The sequence below is a fragment of the Plectropomus leopardus genome, chromosome 3 (assembly GCF_026936395.1).
Source record: "Plectropomus leopardus strain MGB_pleo_1.0 chromosome 3, ASM2693639v1, whole genome shotgun sequence".
Classification (NCBI taxonomy): Eukaryota; Metazoa; Chordata; class Actinopteri; order Perciformes; family Serranidae; genus Plectropomus; species Plectropomus leopardus.
The window spans coordinates 39730567-39754162 of NC_142178.1; the positions used below are offsets into that span (position 1 = coordinate 39730567).

Sequence of the window (23596 nt, forward strand, 5' to 3'; positions counted from 1 at the left end):
GGGTCAAAATTTGACTTTTTCGCCATACTATACTATTGCCTTCTTGACCATTTTTGGACATGCTAAATTATGAGGTTTTAAACCTTTTTGGCCGTTAATCCCACTTTGTGTACTATAACGCGTCTCTACAAGTTATTCTAAATTGTTTTCAGCCATTTTTAGGAGGGGTCAAAATTTGACTTTTTTCGCCATACTATACTATTGCCTTCTTGGCCATTTTTTGGACATGCTAAATTATGAGGTTTTTCGACGTTTTTTGGACGTTAATCCCACTTTGTGTACTATAACGCGTCTCTACAAGTTATTCTAAATTGTTTTCAGCCATTTTTAGGAGGGGTCAAAATTTGACTTTTTTCGCCATACTATACTATTGCCTTCTTGGCCATTTTTTGGACATGCTAAATTATGAGGTTTTTAAACCTTTTTTGGACGTTAATCACACTTTGTGTATTATAACGCGTCTCTACAAGTTATTCTAAATTGTTTTCAGCCATTTTTAGGAGGGGTCAAAATTTGACTTTTTTCGCCATACTATACTATTGCCTTCTTGGCCAGTTTTTGGACATGCTAAATTATGAGGTTTTTCGACTTTTTGGGCGTTAATCCCACTTTGTGTACTATATCGCGTCTCTACAAGTTATTCTAAATTGTTTTCAGCCATTTTTAGGAGGGGTCAAAATTTGACTTTTTTCGCCATACTATACTATTGCCTTCTTGACCATTTTTTGGACATGCTAAATTATGAGGTTTTTAGAACTTTTTTGACCGTTAATCCCACTTTGTGTACTATAACGCGTCTCTACAAGTTATTCTAAATTGTTTTCAGCCATTTTTAGGAGGGGTCAAAATTTGACTATTTTCGCCATACTATACTATTGCCTTCTTGACCATTTTTTGGACATGCTAAATTATGAGGTTTTAGAACTTTTTGGACGTTAATCCCACTTTGTGTACTATATCGCGTCTCTACAAGTTATTCTAAATTGTTTTCAGCCATTTTTAGGAGGGGTCAAAATTTGACTTTTTTCGCCATACTATACTATTGCCTTCTTGACCATTTTTTGGACATGCTAAATTATGAGGTTTTTAAACCTTTTTTGACCGTTAATCCCACTTTGTGTACTATAACGCGTCTCTACAAGTTATTCTAAATTGTTTTCAGCCATTTTTAGGAGGGGTCAAAATTTGACTTTTTTCGCCCTACTATACTAATGCCTTCTTGTCCATTTTTTGGACATGCTAAATTATGAGGTTTTTCGACGCTTTTTGGGCGTTAATCCCACTTTGTGTACTATAACGTCTCTACAAGTTATTCTAAGTTGTTTTCAGCCATTTTTAGGAGGGGTCAAAATTTGACTTTTTTCGCCATACTATACTATTGCCTTCTTGGCCAGTTTTTGGACATGCTAAATTATGAAGTTTTTAAACCTTTTTTGGACGTTAATTCCACTTTGTGTACTATAACGCGTCTCTACAAGTCATTCTAAGTTGTTTTCAGCCATTTTTAGGAGGGGTCAAAATTTGACTTTTTTCGCCATACTATACTATTGCCTTCTTGGCCATTTTTTGGACATGCTAAATTATGAGGTTTTTCGACGTTTTTTGGACGTTAATCCCACTTTGTGTACTATATCGCGTCTCTACAAGTTATTCTTAGTGGTTTTCAGCCATTTTTAGGAGGGGTCAAAATTTGACTTTTTTCGCCATACTATACTATTGCCTTCTTGACCAGTTTTTGGACATGCTAAATTATGAGGTTTTTAGAACTTTTTTGACCGTTAATCCCACTTTGTGTACTATAACGCGTCTCTACAAGTTATTCTAAGTTGTTTTCAGCCATTTTTAGGAGGGGTCAAATTTGACTTTTTTCGCCATACTATACTATTGCCTTCTTGACCATTTTTGGACATGCTAAATTATGAGGTTTTAAACCTTTTGGACGTTAATCCCACTTTGTGTACTATAACGCGTCTCTACAAGTTATTCTAAGTTGTTTTCAGCCATTTTTAGGAGGGGTCAAAATTTGACTTTTTTCGCCATACTATACTATTGCCTTCTTGGCCATTTTTTGGACATGCTAAATTATGAGGTTTTTAAACTTTTGGACGTTAATCCCACTTTGTGTACTATAACGTCTCTACAAGTTATTCTAAATTGTTTTCAGCCATTTTTAGGAGGGGTCAAAATTTGACTTTTTTCGCCATACTATACTATTGCCTTCTTGGCCAGTTTTTGGACATGCTAAATTATGAGGTTTTTAGAACTTTTTTGGACGTTAATCCCACTTTGTGTACTATAACGCGTCTCTACAAGTTATTCTAAGTTGTTTTCAGCCATTTTTAGGAGGGGTCAAAATTTGACTTTTTTCGCCATACTATACTATTGCCTTCTTGGCCAGTTTTTGGACATGCTAAATTATGAGGTTTTTAGAACTTTTTTCGACGTTAATCCCACTTTGTGTACTATAACGCGTCTCTACAAGTTATTCTAAATTGTTTTCAGCCATTTTTAGGAGGGGTCAAAATTTGACTTTTTTCGCCATACTATACTATTGCCTTCTTGACCAATTTTTGGACATGCTAAATTATGAGGTTTTTAAACCTTTTTTGACCGTTAATCCCACTTTGTGTACTATAACGCGTCTCTACAAGTTATTCTAAGTTGTTTTCAGCCATTTTTAGGAGGGGTCAAAATTTGACTTTTTTCGCCATACTATACTATTGCCTTCTTGACCATTTTTTGGACATGCTAAATTATGAGGTTTTTCGACGTTTTTTGGACGTTAATCCCACTTTGTGTACTATAACGCGTCTCTACAAGTTATTCTAAGTTGTTTTCAGCCATTTTTAGGAGGGGTCAAAATTTGACTTTTTTCGCCATACTATACTATTGCCTTCTTGGCCATTTTTTGGACATGCTAAATTATGAGGTTTTTAGAACTTTTTTTACCGTTAAACCCACTTTGTGTACTATAACGCGTCTCTACGAGTTATTCTAAATTGTTTTCAGCCATTTTTAGGAGGGGTCAAAATTTGACTTTTTTCGCCATACTATACTATTGCCTTCTTGACCATTTTTTGGACATGCTAAATTATGAGGTTTTTCGACGTTTTTTGGACGTTAATCCCACTTTGTGTATTATAACGTGTCTCTACAAGTTATTCTAAATTGTTTTCAGCCATTTTTAGGAGGGGTCAAAATTTGACTTTTTTCGCCATACTATACTATTGCCTTCTTGGCCATTTTTTGGACATGCTAAATTATGAGGTTTTTAGAACTTTTTTGACCGTTAATCCCACTTTGTGTACTATAATGCGTCTCTACAAGTTATTCTAAATTGTTTTCAGCCATCTTTAGGAGGGGTCAAAATTTGACTTTTTTCGCCATACTATACTATTGCCTTCTTGGCCAGTTTTTGGACATGCTAAATTATGAGGTTTTTCGACGTTTTTTGGACGTTAATCCCACTTTGTGTACTATAACGCGTCTCTACAAGTTATTCTAAGTTGTTTTCAGCCATTTTTAGGAGGGGTCAAAATTTGACTTTTTTCGCCATACTATACTATTGCCTTCTTGACCAATTTTTGGACATGCTAAATTATGAGGTTTTTAAACCTTTTTTGACCGTTAATCCCACTTTGTGTACTATAACGCGTCTCTACAAGTTATTCTAAGTTGTTTTCAGCCATTTTTAGGAGGGGTCAAAATTTGACTTTTTTCGCCATACTATACTATTGCCTTCTTGGCCATTTTTTGGACATGCTAAATTATGAGGTTTTTAAACCTTTTTTGGACGTTAATCCCACTTTGTGTACTATATTGCGTCTCTACAAGTTATTCTAAATTGTTTTCAGCCATTTTTAGGAGGGGTCAAAATTTGACTTTTTTCGCCATACTATACTATTGCCTTCTTGACCATTTTTTGGACATGCTAAATTATGAGGTTTTTAAACCTTTTTGACCGTTAATCCCACTTTGTGTACTATAACGTCTCTACAAGTTATTCTAAATTGTTTTCAGCCATTTTTAGGAGGGGTCAAAATTTGACTTTTTTCGCCATACTATACTATTGCCTTCTTGACCATTTTTTGGACATGCTAAATTATGAGGTTTTTCGACGTTTTTTGGACGTTAATCCCACTTTGTGTACTATAACGCGTCTCTACAAGTTATTCTAAGTTGTTTTCAGCCATTTTTAGGAGGGGTCAAAATTTGACTTTTTTCGCCATACTATACTATTGTCTTCTTGGCCAGTTTTTGGACATGCTAAATTATGAAGTTTTTAAACCTTTTTTGGACGTTAATTCCACTTTGTGTACTATAACGCGTCTCTACAAGTCATTCTAAGTTGTTTTCAGCCATTTTTAGGAGGGGTCAAAATTTGACTTTTTTTGCCATACTATACTATTGCCTTCTTGGCCAGTTTTTGGACATGCTAAATTATGAGGTTTTTAAACCTTTTTTGGACGTTAATCCCACTTTGTGTACTATAACGCGTCTCTACAAGTTATTCTAAGTTGTTTTCAGCCATTTTTAGGAGGGGTCAAAATTTGACTTTTTTCGCCATACTATACTATTGCCTTCTTGGCCAGTTTTTGGACATGCTACATTATGAGGTTTTTAAACCTTTTTGGAGATTAATCCCACTGTGTACTATAACGCGTCTCTACAAGTTATTCTAAATTGTTTTCAGCCATTTTTAGGAGGGGTCAAAATTTGACTTTTTTCGCCATACTATACTATTGCCTTCTTGGCCAGTTTTTGGACATGCTAAATTATGAGGTTTTTAGAACTTTTTTGGACGTTAATCCCACTTTGTGTACTATAACGCGTCTCTACAAGTCATTCTAAGTTGTTTTCAGCCATTTTTAGGAGGGGTCAAAATTTGACTTTTTTCGCCATACTATACTATTGCCTTCTTGGCCAGTTTTTGGACATGCTAAATTATGAAGTTTTTAAACCTTTTTTGGACGTTAATTCCACTTTGTGTACTATAACGCGTCTCTACAAGTTATTCTAAATTGTTTTCAGCCATTTTTAGGAGGGGTCAAAATTTGACTTTTTTCGCCATACTATACTATTGCCTTCTTGGCCATTTTTTGGACATGCTAAATTATGAGGTTTTTCGACCTTTTTTGGACGTTAATCCCACTTTGTGTACTATAACGCGTCTCTACAAGTTATTCTAAATTGTTTTCAGCCATTTTTAGGAGGGGTCAAAATTTGACTTTTTTCGCCATACTATACTATTTCCTTCTTGGCCATTTTTTGGACATGCTAAATTATGAGGTTTTTCGACGGTTTTTGGACGTTAATCCCACTTTGTGTACTATAACGCGTCTCTACAAAGTATTCTCAGTGGTTTTCAGAAATTTTTAAGGGGAGTCAAAATTTGATTTTTTTTGCCATACTATACTATTGCCTTCTTGGCCCTTTTTTTTGGACATGCTAAATTATGACTTTTTTGGCTTTTTTTTTTCAACATTGCATGCTATGACATAACTTTACAAGCTGTAAGACGTCGTTTTCGGCCATTTTTGGGATATGTCAAATCTTGACATTTTTTCGCCATACTACTATGCGATTTTTGGGAATTTTTTTTACATGCCAAAATATGTTTTCGTTCTTTTTTTTCGACATTGTGTGCTACAGCACGACTTTACAAGCTATAAGAAATTGTTTTCATCCATTCATGAGACATGTGAAATACATACATTTTTCACCATACTATACACCGTGGTTTTTGGCCGTTTTCTTCGCTGCTAAAATATGATGTTTTCGGCCCTTTTTTCCAACAGTGTATGGTGTTGCACAACTCTACAAGATACCATAAGTTCTTTTTCAGCTATTTTTGGGACAGATCAAAATCTGACATTTTTCGCCATACTATACTATGCGGTTTTTGGCCATTTTTTGGCCATGCTAAAATATTACGGTTTTGGGTTTTTTTTCGACATTGTGTGCTATAGCATTACTCTACAAGCAATAATAAGTCATTTTCATCCATTTTGGGACATGTCAAAGTTTGACATTTTTCGCCATACTGCACTGTGTGGTTTTCTGCTTTTTTCTCCACATGCTAAATGATGACGTTTTTCACCTGTTTCTCGACATTGTATGCTATGACGTGCACATTTTGCACATGCTATATTACGTTTCTGGGTATTTTCTGAACATGCTATACTATGATGTGTCTGGACGAGGCATAATATCACGTCCATGACATGAAAAGGTCGACTTCTTTGGACCATTTTTCAAAATGCTATAGTATGGCGGTTTTTACATGCTATACTATGACTATTTCCAAGGTGCTTTGTTGGATTGTTTTTGATATTCTATACTATGTCATGTTTTGGGGTCAAAAAGGTTGACTTTTTTGGACCATCCATATGCTATACTATGACGTCTTATGACATACTATAATATGACGTTTTTCGACGATCAAAAGGTGGACTTTTTCTGACCACTTTTAGACATTCTGTACTATAGCCTATTAGGACATGCTATAGTATGATGTTTTTTGACGTTAAAAAATCTCCTTTATTGGACCATTTTTCTATGTTATGTTGGACCACTTTACCATGTTATGGTGTGTTTTTTTATGCTTTACAATGATGTTTTTCAGGGTTTTTTCTCACATTTTTTGATACACTATACTATGGCGTCTTTGGACATGCTATACTATGACGTTTTTCAAGCTAAAACTCCACTACTATACCTTATAGATATATTTAGCTCCTAGTTTTTGATTTCACTCTCAGCACTCTCATTGCTTCAACATTTCTAGCAGGAGAAAAAAAGCAAAAAGGGGCGATGAAGCTGAGCCGCCGTTACTCACCGCACAGAACTCCTCGAAGGATATCCTGCCATCGCCGTCTTTGTCTGCATTGATGATGGTTTTGTCGACGATCTGTTGGAGCTGAGTGTCCTTCAGGTTGTTTCCTACCATCATCTTGAGGACCTGGAAGAGCTCACCGTTGGATATGTAGCCATCCTTGTCCATGTCGTAGATCCTGAAGGCGACTGTGGGCAGAAAGGCAAGTTTTGTTTTTGGTTAAAGTATTTAAAAGGGCAACAAACACAGATACACAACAACAGGTGATCACATCAGTGATACTCAACCTACGACCCGCAGGCCAAATCTGGCCCCTGATAAGAGTGCCAGGTGGTCCTGGGAAATGTTTTTTTTCATTTTGCATACATAAGGTGTCAGAGTGCATAAACAACATCAAAATAGAGTTTGTTGATGAAAAACGTGCCAGTGGAGGATCCCCCAAACCCCCCCACAGAGGTCCTCACTTAGACCCTAATATCCTTAAATCCTAGAAATGTTCTAAAATCATAACATCCTAAAATTCAAGATATGTCCTAACATCAAACAAACATCCTTAAATCATTGAAATGTCTGAAATCTTAGAAATGCCCTAAAATCATAGAAATGCCCTAAAATCCTGGAAACATCCAAAAAATCTGGAAAAGTCCCAAAATCCTTCAAATGTCTGAAATCCTGCCACGTCACTATGGGTTCAACATGCTACGTCATGTCTGAGACTAGAGACATCTCGCCAACGTAAATAAGACAAAGTAAAGGCTCCGGGACAGGCGATACTGAAATAAAAGATTCACCCTCAAGTTTCAAATCGGGAGTGTGGCGACATTTGAGCTTCCTCAAGTCAGAAATAAATAAAGGCGAGCAGATAACAGAAAAAATAGTCTGCAAATATTGAGTGTTAAACTACACAAATACAACAATTAACATGATGCAGCATGAGAGCCGGCATCATGGTAAGGAGGTCCAGTTAGCCCCGCCTACACATGTTATTCCTTAATGACGGCAGCACTGCCAAAAAAAAAAAACAAACAACTATACAGCCTATACCAGGGGTAGGCAACCTGTGGCTCTAGAGCCCCTCTCCAGTGGCTCCTGTGTCTCTGACTAAAAATTATATGGAAGTGAATGGCGATTATTTTTTTTAAAGATTTTCATTCAATTTTTCAATTGCAAAAATATGTAGCCTGTACACAGAATATGAAAATGTATTAGCATTTCAATAACTACAGTATGCATCATATTTCTGTGGCCTTGGTGCCTTTTCTGCTTAATTTTGCCAAATTTCAAAAGCGGTGGACGCTCCTGAATCAAAAAAGCTTGACTAGCTATAGATTCCAAATCCAAGAAAGGAGAAGTCTCAGAGGAAAATTGAGAATTTAATAATGTATATAGATAATAGTAATAATAAAAATAATAGTGCATGGATAGATCTTTTAATTTTTACCACCAACACTGCAAAGTTAATGTAACAAAAATAATAAATAGTGGTAAAACATATTAATGAATGCTCATATAGACCCGTTAATAATATATTGATAGGCTAGTTTGACTATGTGTTGTGTTACCTGCGGCTCCAGACAGATTTTTTTTGTTTGCTTTGGGCCAGAAATGGCTCTTTTGATAGTTAAGGTTGCCGACCGCTGGCCTACACTACACTCCCTAACCAAACCACACTGACAAGCTGCGACCTCGCTCCCCCAAACAAGTCCAAGAGCCAAAGCGAAAGCCCGACTGATCACCACGAGTGAGAAAAGACCAACGTAGCTCTTCAAACTCGCCCTCTCTGCTTTCCCCTCTAAAGCAAACCTTTAACCCATTAACCTTTTAACCCCTACCTTTCCACAGCAGCCCCCTCGGTCCCAGTGAAAAGGTTTTAACAGCAGGGACATTGTGAATGTCCAGAGATGCGTTCATTGCAAAGTTTGTGTTTTACTTTTATACCTCAGAAATAAAAAGGGAATTCTTTAAATTGATATAATAAGAAGAGAAAATGCAGTATTTTTTATGTTTTTTTTTAATAATTAATATTTTTCAGTCATAATTTTTCTGTAATGTCATTTTGTATTTTTAGAAAAACTGTATCGTGAGCCCACTATCGTGAATCATCCCTATTAAAAAGCCGTTGTTCAGAACGATCTTTGTCTCTTTCAGCCGTTTTCTGTCTCTTTACGTGAAACAAACACTTCAAACTGAATAAAATGTATTTGTAACGAAGACTTTCTGCGACCTAAAAGCATCAGAGACATTCAGACTTCTGTGGAGTCCTCTCAAACATCTGACTGGACCACATCGAACTGTGCGGCTGGAGATGACAGACTTTTCACTGAAAACAAAACTGCGATTAAAACTAAAAAAGAAGCATCAGACGTGAAAAAACTGACTTACAACGCAACTTCTGCTCCTTGTCGCCTTTGACGCTGAACTGGGAGACTCCTTCGATGAACTCTGCCGAAGGACAAAAAAATGATCGTCAGATAAACGAGAGGAAAAAAATATCTCAGAAAAAAAACAAGAGAAATTTCACAAACATTTGGCAACCTTTCACAGATCACCTCAAAGATTTGGCCGTGAGGCGGGAGCACATTTTATTTATCTGTAAAGCTTTGAAACAGATGCTTCCTCCTTGTGTTTCATCCCTTTTAACTCTAAATTCTCATCATCTCGGTAGTCGGTCGCAGAATAGTTTGTCGCTCCACATTCCCCAAATCAAACTGAACTCCGAAAAATGTCATTCTCTTACAGTGCGCCTCATACATGAAATAATCTGCAGAGGAAGCAAAACTTGGTCACTCTTCCATCATTTCAGATCTGGCTTCAATTGACTGTAAATGTTTTTCATTATACTTCTACACCTCAACATGTTTGTTTCCTGTATTTTTATTTTTTGGCTTTTAAACCAGCTGTTATTGTTTATTTTTTTGTATATTTTATTTATTGATTATTTTCAACTGATTTCCAGAGTCTTAAATAAAGGTTTGAAAGAGTTAAGACTGCGTCCATCACCCTCACTAATTTTTCTCTAATATTTTTTAAATTTATTTATTTATATTTATTTTCTTTCTTTCTTTTTGAGGGTTTTCTTTTCATCACAATCCTTTTTTATATTTTTTAAATTTATTTTCTGCTTTATATTATTACTGGTATTAAGTCTTGTATGTGTGTATTGGTTTGTATATTCGCTATAATTCTACTGTAAAACAAATACAGTTAACATGAGAAATCTGCTGCCGGCACAGTGCGATGCCATTTTTATGAGCTATCAGATCAGCAAAAACAGTACAAACAATGATTATTCTCTCATGCTACTGTTCACATACAATAAAGATATTAACCCTTTAGGGCACGCTTTAATATTACACACACTCGTATCGCTCTGCACACAAAATGTGCTTTCCAAAATCAGGCTATAAAAAAGTTATACAACAATATTATTTTCTATTTTCATTGAGATAATTTAAAGCAACATCAGTTCTAATCATAAATATCAAATATTCATTAATTTTCAGAATTTTAAGCCTTTAAATGGCAGGTTTTTGTCATGATTCCTCTTTTTTAAGAAGGAAAAAACACATAAAATGTATTATTTTCATTATATTCTGCATTTGATGACAGCCTGTCACATCATATGTCAGTGTGTGAGTGTAGCTGCTGACAGTCTGGGATATGTCAGTGATCAGCAGCTACATTGACTGTGACAGGTCACCTTGTGGAAATAGCATGTATTTCCTCCATATGCCAAATATGGTCAAAATGACCTCATCAGGTGGAAAATAGTCAAAATGACAAATTCAGAGTCAAAAGCCCAGAATGACACCCAGAAATAATACAAGTCCTGTTTTTCTGCTCTGATGGCTGTGGGATCAAAAATGTCAGTTTGAATGGGTTTCAATGGAGCATTTTTGGACCTGAACAGTCTGAATGTAACTATTTAGTTTCCACAGTGTATTTTAGACTTATTGTAGGAGCTGAGCTGGAAATTCACTGATTACACTCAAATACACAATCTGGACTACATTTAGGACACATGCATCAACACACACACACACAATTATCAAAAAACGAAGAATAAAAAGTGTGTAAATACACCAAACAGTCTCTTAAGGGTTAATAAAACCAAAGGTGCAGCAGGCTGTTGTTACGTATTTTTGGGGTCTGATGTCAGTGGTAAAAACTTTCAGATGTATTCAAGTTTAAATTTAGGAACACAGGAGGTTTCACATTGTGTGTGAAAAATGATTTATTTACCTTTAAAGTCGACTTCTCCGTTTCCGTCCGTGTCGAAAATGTCGATGACTCGCTGCACGAGGGGATTCTGTTGGAGCTCCGGCAGCGACATAAACTCCTCGACGCTCAGGGACCCGGAGTTATCTAGGTCGAGTTTCTTAAATCTCTTTCCTAGCCTCTTAATCTCATCAGCATCAACTGAAATGAAACAGAGAGACAGAAGGACTTAAAAAACCGCTGAAACGAACCCGCAGAGTTTACAGGTGACACAATCAGACGAATGTTTCCGGAGCGGTGAGTCTGGGCGACTCCTCCACCTGAGAGCGTCAGAACACGCCGATGTTAAATCACCTGTCGTCCACCTGAGACTGATCTCCCTCCTGATCCACCTGCAGAAACCGTTTCCCCCGAGCAACACCGCCAAACTTACCTGCTTTCTTGCTCCTGGTGGCCATGTCTGACGGGAGCTGCCGCTCTGTCGGGCTGAACCTGGTGCTCGCGGACCTCCTGGTGCGCCGCTCTAAGCCCCTAACACCGGGTCATGTGACGCCTCTTTCAACACTAATCACTCTGCTGATGACCACAGAGGCGGGGGCCGCACTGCGAGTGGGTGACCCGGTCGCTCGTGGAGGTAATTTGCTCCGTCCTTTAACCCTTTGAAACCTGAACATACTGGACTAATTTCTTTCAAAAACATGGGAAGAAGCCATAAATAATGAAGGGGAAATGACCCAAAAATTTGCAATAAATTAGTAAAAAGGAAAAGGAAACTGCCTAGAAGTAAAAAAACATAAATACATAAATAAATAAATCAAAAAGCAAAAGATATAACCTGGAAAAAGTGCTTGAAAATTACAATAATTCTGTGAAATCATTTGAAATATGTTATCATTATCATAAATAGAGATTTTCCCTTAGTTTTTTCTCTTTTTTACCTAACTTTTCTAAAATAATTCTATCAAATTTCTTGGAATTTGTGGAACTTTTCCAACAAAATTGCTAAACTCCTTTATCCCATGTTTTCGAAAAAAAAATCCCACCAGTTTTCTCAGAGTTCAACGTTTTAAATTCTTGTGAAAGGCGTCTGAATGCAGCAGCTTAGCAGCATACTACAAGCTCAGTAGTTTTATTTTTATTTATTTTTTCTATTCTCACAGTTTAGGATATGTCAGTCGTCAGCAGGCGACCTTTATACATTATTTTTTGTGCCGTGTCAAATACTCACACTGACACCGCTCTGCACATAAAATACATTTTTTAAAATCAGGCTATAAAAAAAATGTATAAATTAAAAATATTTTCATTGAGTTTATTTTTTTTAACAATGGGTCCTAATCATAAATATCAAATATTCATTAATTTTCAGATGTTTAACCCTTTAAATGCCAGGATTTTCTCATGATGCAACTTTGTTTTAGATGAAAAAAAAACACAAAAAAGGAATTATATACTATATATACTATATATTTAAATATACTACATACAAAAACAGTAGATTACAGAATCGATAGAAAGTAAAATAGATATTGAATTGAGATAAAATATATATTGCAATACATTTATGAATCGCTTTTTTTTTACCCAGCTCTACTATGTATATATATATATATACATATAAACACACACACACACACATACATATATTCAGTTCCTCCTTTCTGGATATGAAATACTTGTGTTTGTTTACTGAATATGTCTGATGGGCATTCTCATGTTTTTCTTGCTTATATTTTATTTTTGTTCTCTTATTACATTCACCATATTTGACATAAAGATCTAACTAACTAAGTGCTCTTATTGTTCCACTTCTCACACTGTGCCCACACAGCTCAGTGCTTCCTCTTTAACAGTTTCACTAGATCAGAAGCTGGATACAGAAACGCCCTCATCTCATGTTACACCAGGAAACAGCCTCCTGTGTCAATAAATACTGCAGAGCTGCAGTCAGAGGCGGAGCGAAACTGGGCAGAGTACATTTCCACGTCATTTTCCTGAAATGAAACTTAAGCGTCACAGTAGAGTTCAGACGGTCGAGATTAATCGGTTTCTCTCAAAAGAAACACTGAGCTGACTTCCTTTGGTCCTTTTCAACAACACAACAGCCTCTCTGCCGAACGCTGGTGAGTACAGCCGATCACATTCACTGTGTTTAACATCAAACTGCAATTTGATTTCTACTCAGAGGTGTGTAAAGACTAAACTATAATGGTGCTGCAGCTATTGTTCTTTTTTTTAAAGAATAAAGCTTAAAAAGTGTAAAACAGTTTTCTGATATATTGCATGTTCGATAAAAAAAGCATGTCTCTTTGAAGGACTGTGCATATGTCTGTTAACAGATATTTTCATGTATAGTTTTGCTGTTGATAAAAGCAATCCCCGTTTACTTCATGAAGAATGTTTGGCTTTTCAGGATTCTCCGTTCGCCTCTTTTTTTTTTTTAAACACAAAACATAACCACCTGGACTGACCATGTAGCGGATCCCAATTTATTCTAATAATTATTTGATGTAGTTTTACTTAAAATTAATTTTAGGTATCGATGACTCCACTTCTCACGTACAATGTAGCATATTTTTTTTAATTGTCTGCGTTCGATATTACGCTGTGAGCAGTAAAGTTAGCTCTCTATATGGAAACTACAGCCTATTTGTGGGACTGTCAGTCTGATATTGTAAAACAAAAAAATCAGCTGATACCCTGAGATGTAATATGGGAATCCTTGACAGGCAGAAAAGGTTGGATCTGTGCAAACCTTAGTGATATTTACATAAAACTTTATTCTTTTAGTTTAGTTGACATTATGAAGAAATCTGGAATTAAATCTTTTTTGTCTGTGCTTTAACTTTTGTTCTCAGTGTGCAGATATGGCTACTGTCAGCTGTCTGCAATCTGAAGATCAGTTTCGGTGCTCCATCTGTCTGGATGTCTTCACTGATCCTGTCAGCACACCATGTGGACACAACTTCTGCAAAAACTGCATCACTGAATACTGGAATACTAATTACCAGTACCTGTGTCCAATGTGTAAAAAGGTTTTCAACACTAGACCTGAGCTGCAGGTCAACACTTTCATCTCAGAGATGGTCGCTCAGTTCAGACAGTCAGCTCAACAGAAATCCAGCAGCAGCAGCTCAGAGCAACAAGAGTCCAAACCAGGAGAAGTTCCCTGTGACGTCTGCACTGAAACCAAACTGAAGGCCCTGAAGTCCTGCCTGGTGTGTCTGACCTCCTACTGTGAGACTCACCTGGAGCCTCATCTGACAGTGCCAGGACTGAAAAGACACCAGCTGATCGACCCTGTGGAGAAACTGGAGGACAGGATATGTACGAAGCATAATAAACCTCTCGAGCTGTTCTGTAAGACCGACGAGACATGTGTCTGCATGCTCTGCCACGTCTCAGACCACAAGATGCACGATGTTGTTCCTCTGAGAGAAGGATATGAAGGAAAAAAAATCGAGCTAGAGGCTGAAATCCAACAGATGATCCTGAAGAGACAACAGAAGATTCAGGAGATCAAACAGTCAGTCAACGTCAGTGAGGAAGACGCAGACAGAAAGATCACAGAAGGTGTTCAGGCCTTCACTGCTCTGAAGGAGTCTGCTGAGAGAGGCCAGGCTAAACTCATCGACACGATCAAAGAGAAGCACATATCAACAAAAAGAAAGGCAGACGTCTGCATCAAAGACCTGGAACAGGAAATCTCTGAGCTGAAGAAGAGAAGCTCTGAGGTGGAGCAGCTCTCACGCCCCACAGACCACCTCCATCTTCTCCAGAATATTCAGTCCCTAAACACTCACCACCCAACACCCACCAAGGACTGGACACAGGTCAGCATCTGTCCATTGTATGAGGGGACTGTGAGCAGAGGTGTGTCTCAGGTGGAGGAGACACTCAGTCAAGAGACGAGGAAGCTGGTTGAAGCTGAACTGAAGAGGGTCCAGCAGTATGCAGTGGATGTGACTCTTGATCCTGATACAGCAAATTCTTATCTCATCCTGTCTCGAGATGGGAAACAAGTGAAACATGGTGATGAGGATCAATATATCGGATACACCCGAGACAGATTTTCGAAGGAATTTTGTGTTTTAGGAAAGCAGAGTTTCTCCTCAGGTAGATTTTACTTTGAGGTTCAGGTTTCCGGAAAGACTGCGTGGATTATAGGGGTGGCCAGAGAGTCGATCAGAAGGAGGGGATTCTTCAGAGTAAGCCCCTACAATGGCCACTGGACTATGTGGTTGAAAAATGATCATGATTATGCTGGTCTAACTGAATATCCAAACCGCGTCTCTCTGAAGTCTCGGCCTCAGAAGGTGGGGGTGTTTGTGGATTATGAGGAGGGTCTGGTCTCCTTTTATGACGTAGATGCTGCAGCTCTCATCTACTCCTTCACTGGCTGCTCCTTCACTGAGAAACTGTACCCATTCTTCAATCCCTGTCATAATGATGATGGTGAAAACTCTGACCCTCTGATCATCTCTCGTGTCAGAGTTAACTAGATATATATACTATAAAAATAACGTGTGATGGTGAGAAAACATCTACAGTCTCATTTTATACCATATTGTATATTTTGTTTGCATCGTCTGATAATACTTGTGTCCGTCTATGTTGTTTGAGGGGGCGACTACACAATGCAAGGCACCAAAAGAGTAAACATGGAGGAGCTGGAAACCAATACTGAACGTGGGGATTCAGCACAAACACCTCTCCACACTCTCACACAGATGAGACACACACACAAAGCAGGGCTTTTGCAGAGCTCTGGATCATGACTATTTTTTCACATTTTGTAACCACATATCGCCACTATGACTCAAAAATACTTTTAATCTATGAACTGGAGAGCAGTTAGTTTTTTTCCAGCTCGCAGTGGATGAATCGCCGTCACAGTTTAACTTTCCACAAACATCCTGTTTGTTGACCGCAAATTTCAAGTCCACAGCAAAAACATCAACACTTTTGGCCCAAGACGAGTCGGATCCTTTAAAATAAAACCACCACGGGTCCCTCTTTGATTTATTTAATTCTAACAATACTTTAATTAATTTGATTATAAAAGTATGTTAACTTTAAACTTTATATTATTTAGCATTATTTAAAAAAACATTAAACTTGGTTATAACAGTAGTTCCTGTAACTTTTATATTTTAGCAGCTTACAGAAGTTTAGAAGATTATTGTGTATCTCAATACACACAAAAAATATTGTGAAATTATTTTAAACTGATCGCTTTCATTTCATGTATTGATTCATTCTTATTTAAGGGAATAAATGATCACATTTAGAGTGGATGCTGTATAGTTGAGATTTTATTTTCTGCAGAATCTTTTCCTTTGGTAATTCACTTACACTTCCCTGCTGGGATTTTTTTGTGATTGTATGTATTCTGTTTCCAAGTGCTTGTTCATGGTCTCTGTACATAAAAGACTCTGGTCTGGACCTGTTCTATATAAAAAGTGTCCTACAATAACTTCTGCTATGATTTGGCACTATACAGATCATCTGTTAAAACCACAGACATTTTTGGGGTTTTAGAGAAAATTATTGTTTCTAGAGCTGCGAAGTATGCTAAACTGCAGTTAAAGTAAACTTAACAAAGTTTGTTGCAAAATATCTCATTATTCTTTTACTATTTGACATGCAGCCAGAAAAAACATATTGTTGAATATTTCATTGTGTCATAAAGCTTAATTAATGGTGTCTAACAGGTTTCTAACAAGTTTTAATTTGTTTTGTAAATGCTGGTATGATGACTTATGAGTCAAAGAAATCTTTAAATATGTGATTGTTAAATATAAACTTTAAAAATAAACCAGTTGTTGAACACAAAGCCTGAGTGAGCAGTGATTTGAGCTCCAAACACGAGGGCTGGGTAAAAAAAAATCAATTCATCAGTGCATTGCAATTTGTTTTTTGCTAATTCAATATCGATTCACAAAATCCTGAAATCGATTATTTCCGTTGCAATGACGCCGTGCTCCCGCGGGGTCAGTGCGAGTGCCAGCAGAGTGTGACTGACGCTGTTCAGGGGCCCCGCTCGACCCCGAAACAGCGTCTGTTGTTTATGCATTAAAATGGCGACAGTGGTGCGACGTAGCAGTGTGTTAAAATCAGCGCTGACAACATTAAAAGCCAACGTTTGGATACACGAAGTCGATAGTAGTTACGTGGTGTGTGAGCCTCGTGTGTCAGTGTTAAAACACTGCAACAATACGACGAAGCCACGCCACCGTTTGAGCCGACAACATGCAGATGTTGTGCAGCCTGTTGCTAACGCTAAAGCTTCGGATCACACTAATGCATGTTGACAAATCCTGCATAAATGTTTATTACTTTTGTTAAGTTTGGCTCAGGCAAAAATGTGCACTTTTCTTTACTTTAATTTATTTTAGTTTGAATTTTTATTTAATAAAGAATAATGTAATGGTAAAATAAGTTTTGGTGTCAGTTTGCTCTAAATCAATACAGATAATGCACGCTTTATTGAACGCATATCAGAAGGTATTCGAAGGAATTATCCGGGTATTTCTGACATCAAGACACATAACTGAATCAATATGGAAGCAACTGAATCAATATCGAATCGAATCGTGACCCAAGAAATCGAAATTGAACTGAATTGTGAAGTTCTTGACAATATCCAGCCCTGCCAAACACTGAACAGAACAGCCTGTTAACACAGAAGTTGTATTAAAGACAAATGTGAGGGATTGACAGGATTTTATTGTGAAGGAGCCACAAGAAAAACAACCCAAGTGTGAAGACGATCACCGCTAACAATGAAAACTACTTTGTACAGAGAGCTCATCACACAGTTCATACATATTAATACCCTGCACTGACCAGTTACTGTTGGATGACTCTTTCAGAGAGATTATATATCACCATTAGAGATACATCAATAATTAGCAGCAACATTGATTGTGACAGGTCTCCTAGTGGAAATAGCACGTACTTTGTCCATATGCCAAATATTGTAAAAAATAAAATAAAATTTAAAAATTAAAAAACAAAAAATTAAAGTGGAAAATAGTCAAAATGACAAATTCAGAGTCAAATGCCCAGAATGACACCCAGAAATAATACAAGTCCTGTTTTTCTGCTCTGATGGCTGTGGGATCAAAAATGTCAGTTTGAATGGGTTTCAATGGAGCATTTTTGGACCTGAACAGTCTGAAGTTAACTATTTAGTTTCCACAGTGTATTTTAGACTTATTGTAGGAGCTGAGCTGCAAATTCACTGATTACACTCAAATACACAATCTGGACTACATTTAGGACACACGCATCAACACACACACAGTTATCAAAAATGAACAATAAAAAGTGTGTCAAATGTGACAAACAGTCCCTGAGGGTTTAGCTTTGGAGTGTGTCAGTATATGTATGTAAAGACACTTTGTCATGGTGTTTCTCTTGGGAGTTCGTCTTTTACTGTTCTATTTACTTTAATACCATTTTAATACTGATGATAAGTGTTTTATGTATTTTGTTTTAATGTCTTTTAAATCTGTATTATTGTGAGGTCTTGTTTTGGACTGCTGAGTTTCCTGTCTGCACAACAAATGTATCCCTTTTGTACAAATTCGGAAACCTTGAACCTTATCAATAAATTGTTTTGTAAAAATGGTGCTGGTGTTATCCAAAACGATGTGAACAGGTGAATTCCATAAAGCCCTCAGTGCTGAGAGTTCACAGTCATTCTGCTTGTTGCACTACAGTAACAACTGGTATTGTGGTAGAGAGCAACCACTGGATGGACTACAACACAAAGAAACAACCAGCACGAAGTCACTGTGCTCTTTACTAACACTGATACACCTTCCCTTTCATGGCATGTCAATAACTGGTGAGGGCCCCTAAGCAACGCCCTTAATGATACCTGCAGACCTCAGGCATGAGCAGTTACATAAATATAGTATAGAGAATCACAGGGCCAAGATCCTGTAGGACTTCCACTGACAAACTGGTGATGACTAACCAACCAGATATCATAGTGGTAGAAGAAACAGCAGCAATCCCGAGTGTTGCAACAACAGGAAGAAGGAACACGAGAAGATCGAGAAATACCAACGGCTGAAAGAGGAGTTAAAGAGGGTGTGGAAGGTGAAGGCAGCAGTGGTACCCGTGGTGATTGGAGCATTTGGGGCTGTAAATCCCCAAAATGGGACAAACTGGGACAATGGCTCCAACTAATACCAGGATCAACATGTGAGATCTCAGTCCAGAAGACTGCAGTCCAGGAACAGCTAAGATACTGTGCAGAACCCTCAAGCTCCCGGGCCTTTGGTAGAGGACCCGAGCCCAAAGGGGTGAGATGGGAATTTATATATACTGCATATCATTGAAAAAAAGATGGTATTTACTTCCTCCTACTCCTTTCTGGATATGAAATACTTGTGTTTGTTTACTGTATATGTCTGATTACATTCACCATATTTGACATAAAGATCTAACTAACTAAGTGCTCTTATTGTTCAACTTCTCACACTGTGCCCACACAGCTCAGTGCTTCCTCTCAACCAGTTCAACTAGATCAGAAGTTGGGTACAGAAACGCCCTCATCTCATGTCACACCAGGAAACAGCCTCCTGTGCCAATAAATACTGCAGAGCTGCAGTCAGAGGCGGAGTGAAACTGGACAGGTAACAATTCAAGGTCATTTTCCTGAAATGAAACTTAAGGTTTGTAAGTGTCACAGTAGAGTTCAGACAGTCAAGATTAATCTGTTTCTCTCAAAAGAAACACTGAGCTGACTTCCTTTGGTCCTTTTCAACAACACAACAGCCTCTCTGCCGAACGCTGGTGAGTACAGCCGATCACGTTCACTGTGTTTAACATCAAACTGCAATTTGATTTCTACGCAGAGGTGTGTAAAGACTAAACTATAATGGTGCTGCAGCTATTGTTCCTTAAAATTAAAAAAAGAAATAAAAAAGAATAAAACATATACAACTTAAAAGTATAAAACAGTTTTCTGATATACTGGACTTGTTAGATGTAGGGCTGGATATTGACTTTTTTGTCCACCTGCTACTCTGCCTGTTGTTTTTTTGGCTGGTCAGTGATGCACGTCTAGCAACCATTGGCATATTATTCCAGCATTTGGCTGGTGCTAATTTACATCCTTAGACTCCATTTCTACAGAGGGGACGAAGCTTCAGGCGTCTGGGTGGGGCGCCTTTATGTAGCAGCAGTTCGCACTCCAGAATAACTTTGCTAGGAGTGGCCGGTCTCACTGATTGATTTTGGGGCCTGTTTCACATAAACACATTCCTACATGTTTTTTGGGAGTGTGATCCCTGTTTCTCCCTGAGTCTGACTATTACTGGAAAACAATCAGTCATGTCAGTAGAATCCCATAGGTAATGAAACCTTGTTTACTACTGCAGCAAGTAGGTCCAAGTAGGACAAATATTTCCAATAACTCAAGAGCAACATCAAATCCAAAAGTAAAAATTAATTTTAAAAAAAGAGATAATTTCCAAAATTCTCAACAAGTTGTTATCTAACAATCTTATCTGTTTTTAACACATCTGTACAGAACATGGTGGTTTATGAAAGTTTTTGTTGTCTTTGTGTCAGTTTATGATTTACATCATTAGTGAGTTGGCTGTTACTTTACATTTGACAACTGAATTTTCTCTTGGGAGAGAAATTCATGTTCATTGATATTGTTCTAAAATGCCCCTTGTCCCTTATCTGAAATGGTACAATAATCACATAATTTCAAGACCAGTAATTAAGAAATGGCAGAGTAATTCTTTATGTGACGAGGAAGGTGCGCTGTCATGCAAATTTAAGCAAAATGTTTTGTGGACCAATCAGATTGCTTGGTCAAAACTACTTGTTGTAAGATTTACATTAAAAACAAATATGATTTTTTTCATTTTTTTGGTCAACATTTTTAATTTTGTTCTCAGTGTGCAGATATGGCTTCTGTCAGCTGTCTACAATCTGAGGATCAGTTTCGGTGCTCCATCTGTCTGGATGTCTTCACTGATCCTGTCAGCACACCATGTGGACACAACTTCTGCAAGAACTGCATCACTGAATACTGGAATACTAATTACCAGTACCTGTGTCCAATGTGTAAAGAGATTTTTACCAATAGACCTGATTTCAGAGTCAACACTTTCATCTCCGAGATGGTCGCTGAGTTCAGGCAGTCAGCTCAACAGAAATCCAGCAGCAGCAGCTTAGTGTCCAAACCAGGAAAAGTTCCCTGTGACGTCTGCACTGAAACCAAACTGAAGGCCCTGAAGTCCTGCCTGGTGTGTCTGACCTCCTACTGTGAGACTCACCTGGAGCCTCATCTGACAAAGCCAGGTCTAAAAAGACATCAGCTGATCGACCCTGTGGAGAACCTGGAAGACTGGATATGTACGAAGCACGATAAACCTCTGGAGCTGTTCTGTAAGACCGACCAGACATGTGTCTGCACACTATGCCCTCTTTTAGACCACAAAACACATGAATTTGTTCCTCTGAGAGAAGAATATGAAAAAAAAAAGGCAGAGCTGGGAAATACAGAAGCTGAAATTCAGCAGATGATCCAGAAGAGACAACAGAAGATTCAGGAGATCAAACAGTCAGTCGACCTCAGTGAGAAAGATGCAGACAGAGAGATCACAGAAGGTGTTCAGGTCTTCACGGCTCTGAAGGAGTCTGTTGAGAGAAAACTGAACGAGCTCATCGACACGATCAAAGAGAAGTAGAAATCAACAGAAAAACAAGCTGACGTTTTCATCAAAGAGCTGGAACAGGAAATTTCTGAGCTGAAGAAGAGAAGCTCTGAGGTGGAGCAGCTCTCACGCTCTGAAGACCACCTCCAACTTCTCCAGAGTGTCCAGTCCCTGAAAGCTGTTCCACCCACCAAGGACTGGACACAGGTCAGCGTCCATCCACCATCATATGAGGGGACTGTGGTGAGAGCTGTGTCTCAGCTGGAGGAGACACTCAGTCAACAGATGAAGAAGCTGTTTAAATCTGAGCTGAAGAGGGTCCAGCAGTATGCAGTGGATGTGACTCTTGATCCTAAAACAGCATATCCTGCTCTCATCCTGTCTGATGATGGAAAACAAGTGAAACATGGTGACATAAAGAAGAATCTCCCAGACAATCCAGAGAGATTTTCTTATTGTGTTATGGTTTTAGCAAAGCAGAGTTTCTCTTCAGGCAGATTTTACTTTGAGGTTGCAGTTAAAGGAAAGACTGCATGGGATTTGGGAGTGGCCAAAGAGTCGATCAACAGGAAGGGAAAAATCTCACTGAGACCTGAGGATGGTTTCTGGACCATATGGTTGAGAAATGAAAATGAGTATGAAGCTTGTGCAGGCCCTTTCATCCGTCTCTCCTTGAAGTCTCCCCTTCAGAAGGTGGGGGTGTTTGTGGATTATGAGGAGGGTCTGGTCTCCTTTTATGACGTAGATGCTGCAGCTCTCATCTACTCCTTTACTGGCTGCTCCTTCACTGAGAAACTCTTCCCATACTTTGACCCCTGTCCTAATGATGGTGGCAAAAACTCTGCACCTCTGATCATCACTCCTGTGTCTGCAACTTAATCACTTATCTTATTTCATGTATCGATTTATTTCTATCAAAGAGAACAAATGTACATATTTGGAGTGAAAACTGTCTAGTTTGAAACTTATCATCTATAAAATCTGTTTATTGCTGCGATTGATTAACAGACTGTTAAAGTGTGTTATCATCTGTATCGTATTGCTTAGGCAGCTCTATGATTGATTCACTCATCTCTTCAACTCTGCATCAGGACACATTTTATGTAAGAAATACCGTTTTAAATAAAGACACCAAAAATGTAAAGCTGCAGTTTGAGTAAATGTATATAAAAGATTTTGTTTTTCAGTGCTGCAAAAATATCTGTAGTTTTGCTTTTCTATTTGATGTGCAGCCACAGAAAACATATTTCTGAATATTTCATTGTGTCATAAAGCTTCATTAAAAGACTTCGGTCTATTATAGAAATAAGTGTGTGTCATTGTTGTACAGGGCGTAAAAAGTTAATAGACAAAGTTTATTAAAAAATATGATAACAGGTTTTTCTTTTTTAGTTGATAACAGGTTTCGTTAATTGCTCTTCTCTATGGTCAAGGTTTTATTTGTTTTGTGACTGCTGGTAAGATGACTAATGAATCAAAGAAATCTGTAAATACGTGATTGGTAAATAAAAACTTTAAAAATAAACCAGTTGTTGAGCACAAAGCCTGAGTGAGCAGTGAATTGAGCACCAAACACTGAACAGAAAAGCCTGTTTACACATAAATTGAATTTTAAGACAAATTGGTTGTTTTTCTTGTGGCTCCTTCACAATAAAATCCTGTCAGTCCCTCCAGTGTGTGAAGACAATCACCGCCAACAATGAAACCTACTTCATACAGAGAGCTCATCACTCAATTCAAACACATTAACGCTTATTCTTGGCTATCATCATATTTTTAATCCACCAGTTACATATTACATATAGGAAAAAGCCTATAATTAACTTATATGTACATATATATTTCCTCATGT

General features: G+C 37.7%; 4 protein-coding genes across 5 annotated transcripts in view; 3 read left to right on the top strand and 1 right to left on the bottom strand.

The window, feature by feature from the left end:
• Positions 1–23596, bottom strand: part of ppp3r1b (protein phosphatase 3 (formerly 2B), regulatory s1ubunit B, alpha isoform, b) — an 83829-nt gene that overhangs the window by 37713 nt on the left and 22520 nt on the right. The window contains exons 1-4 of one of the 2 annotated variants that reach the window (XM_088075236.1): positions 11487–11631; positions 11078–11254; positions 9218–9277; positions 6839–7023 (exon numbers count right to left, since the gene is read on the bottom strand). In XM_088075236.1, the coding sequence (XP_087931362.1) occupies positions 6839–7023; positions 9218–9277; positions 11078–11254; positions 11487–11511 (447 nt within the window). In that variant the 5' untranslated portion in view covers positions 11512–11631. Of the gene's footprint in view, positions 1–6838; positions 7024–9217; positions 9278–11077; positions 11255–11486; positions 11632–23596 lie in introns of those variants that run through there. The other variant, XM_088075235.1, reaches the window with a different exon arrangement.
• LOC121942658 (E3 ubiquitin-protein ligase TRIM21-like) lies at positions 12749–16889 on the top strand. Its single transcript, XM_088075194.1, has 2 exons — positions 12749–13176; positions 13912–16889. The coding sequence occupies exon 2, from the start codon at positions 13921–13923 to the stop codon at positions 15553–15555; it is 1635 nt and encodes a 544-aa protein (XP_087931320.1). The 5' UTR covers positions 12749–13176; positions 13912–13920; the 3' UTR covers positions 15556–16889.
• Positions 20992–23287, top strand: LOC121964189 (E3 ubiquitin/ISG15 ligase TRIM25-like). The gene has a single exon (XM_088075232.1). The coding sequence runs from the start codon at positions 20992–20994 to the stop codon at positions 21775–21777; it is 786 nt and encodes a 261-aa protein (XP_087931358.1). The 3' UTR covers positions 21778–23287.
• On the top strand, positions 22030–23287 carry LOC148190081 (E3 ubiquitin-protein ligase TRIM21-like). The gene has a single exon (XM_088075196.1). It carries the CDS (start codon positions 22030–22032, stop codon positions 22621–22623), a length of 594 nt encoding a protein of 197 aa, XP_087931322.1. The 3' UTR covers positions 22624–23287.

Coding starts and splice junctions, on each gene's coding strand:
- LOC148190081 (XM_088075196.1), top strand. CDS start 22,030: ATGAAGAAGCTGTTTAAATCTGAGCTGAAGAGGGTCCAGCAGTATGCA.
- LOC121964189 (XM_088075232.1), top strand. CDS start 20,992: ATGGCTTCTGTCAGCTGTCTACAATCTGAGGATCAGTTTCGGTGCTCC.
- LOC121942658 (XM_088075194.1), top strand. CDS start 13,921: ATGGCTACTGTCAGCTGTCTGCAATCTGAAGATCAGTTTCGGTGCTCC.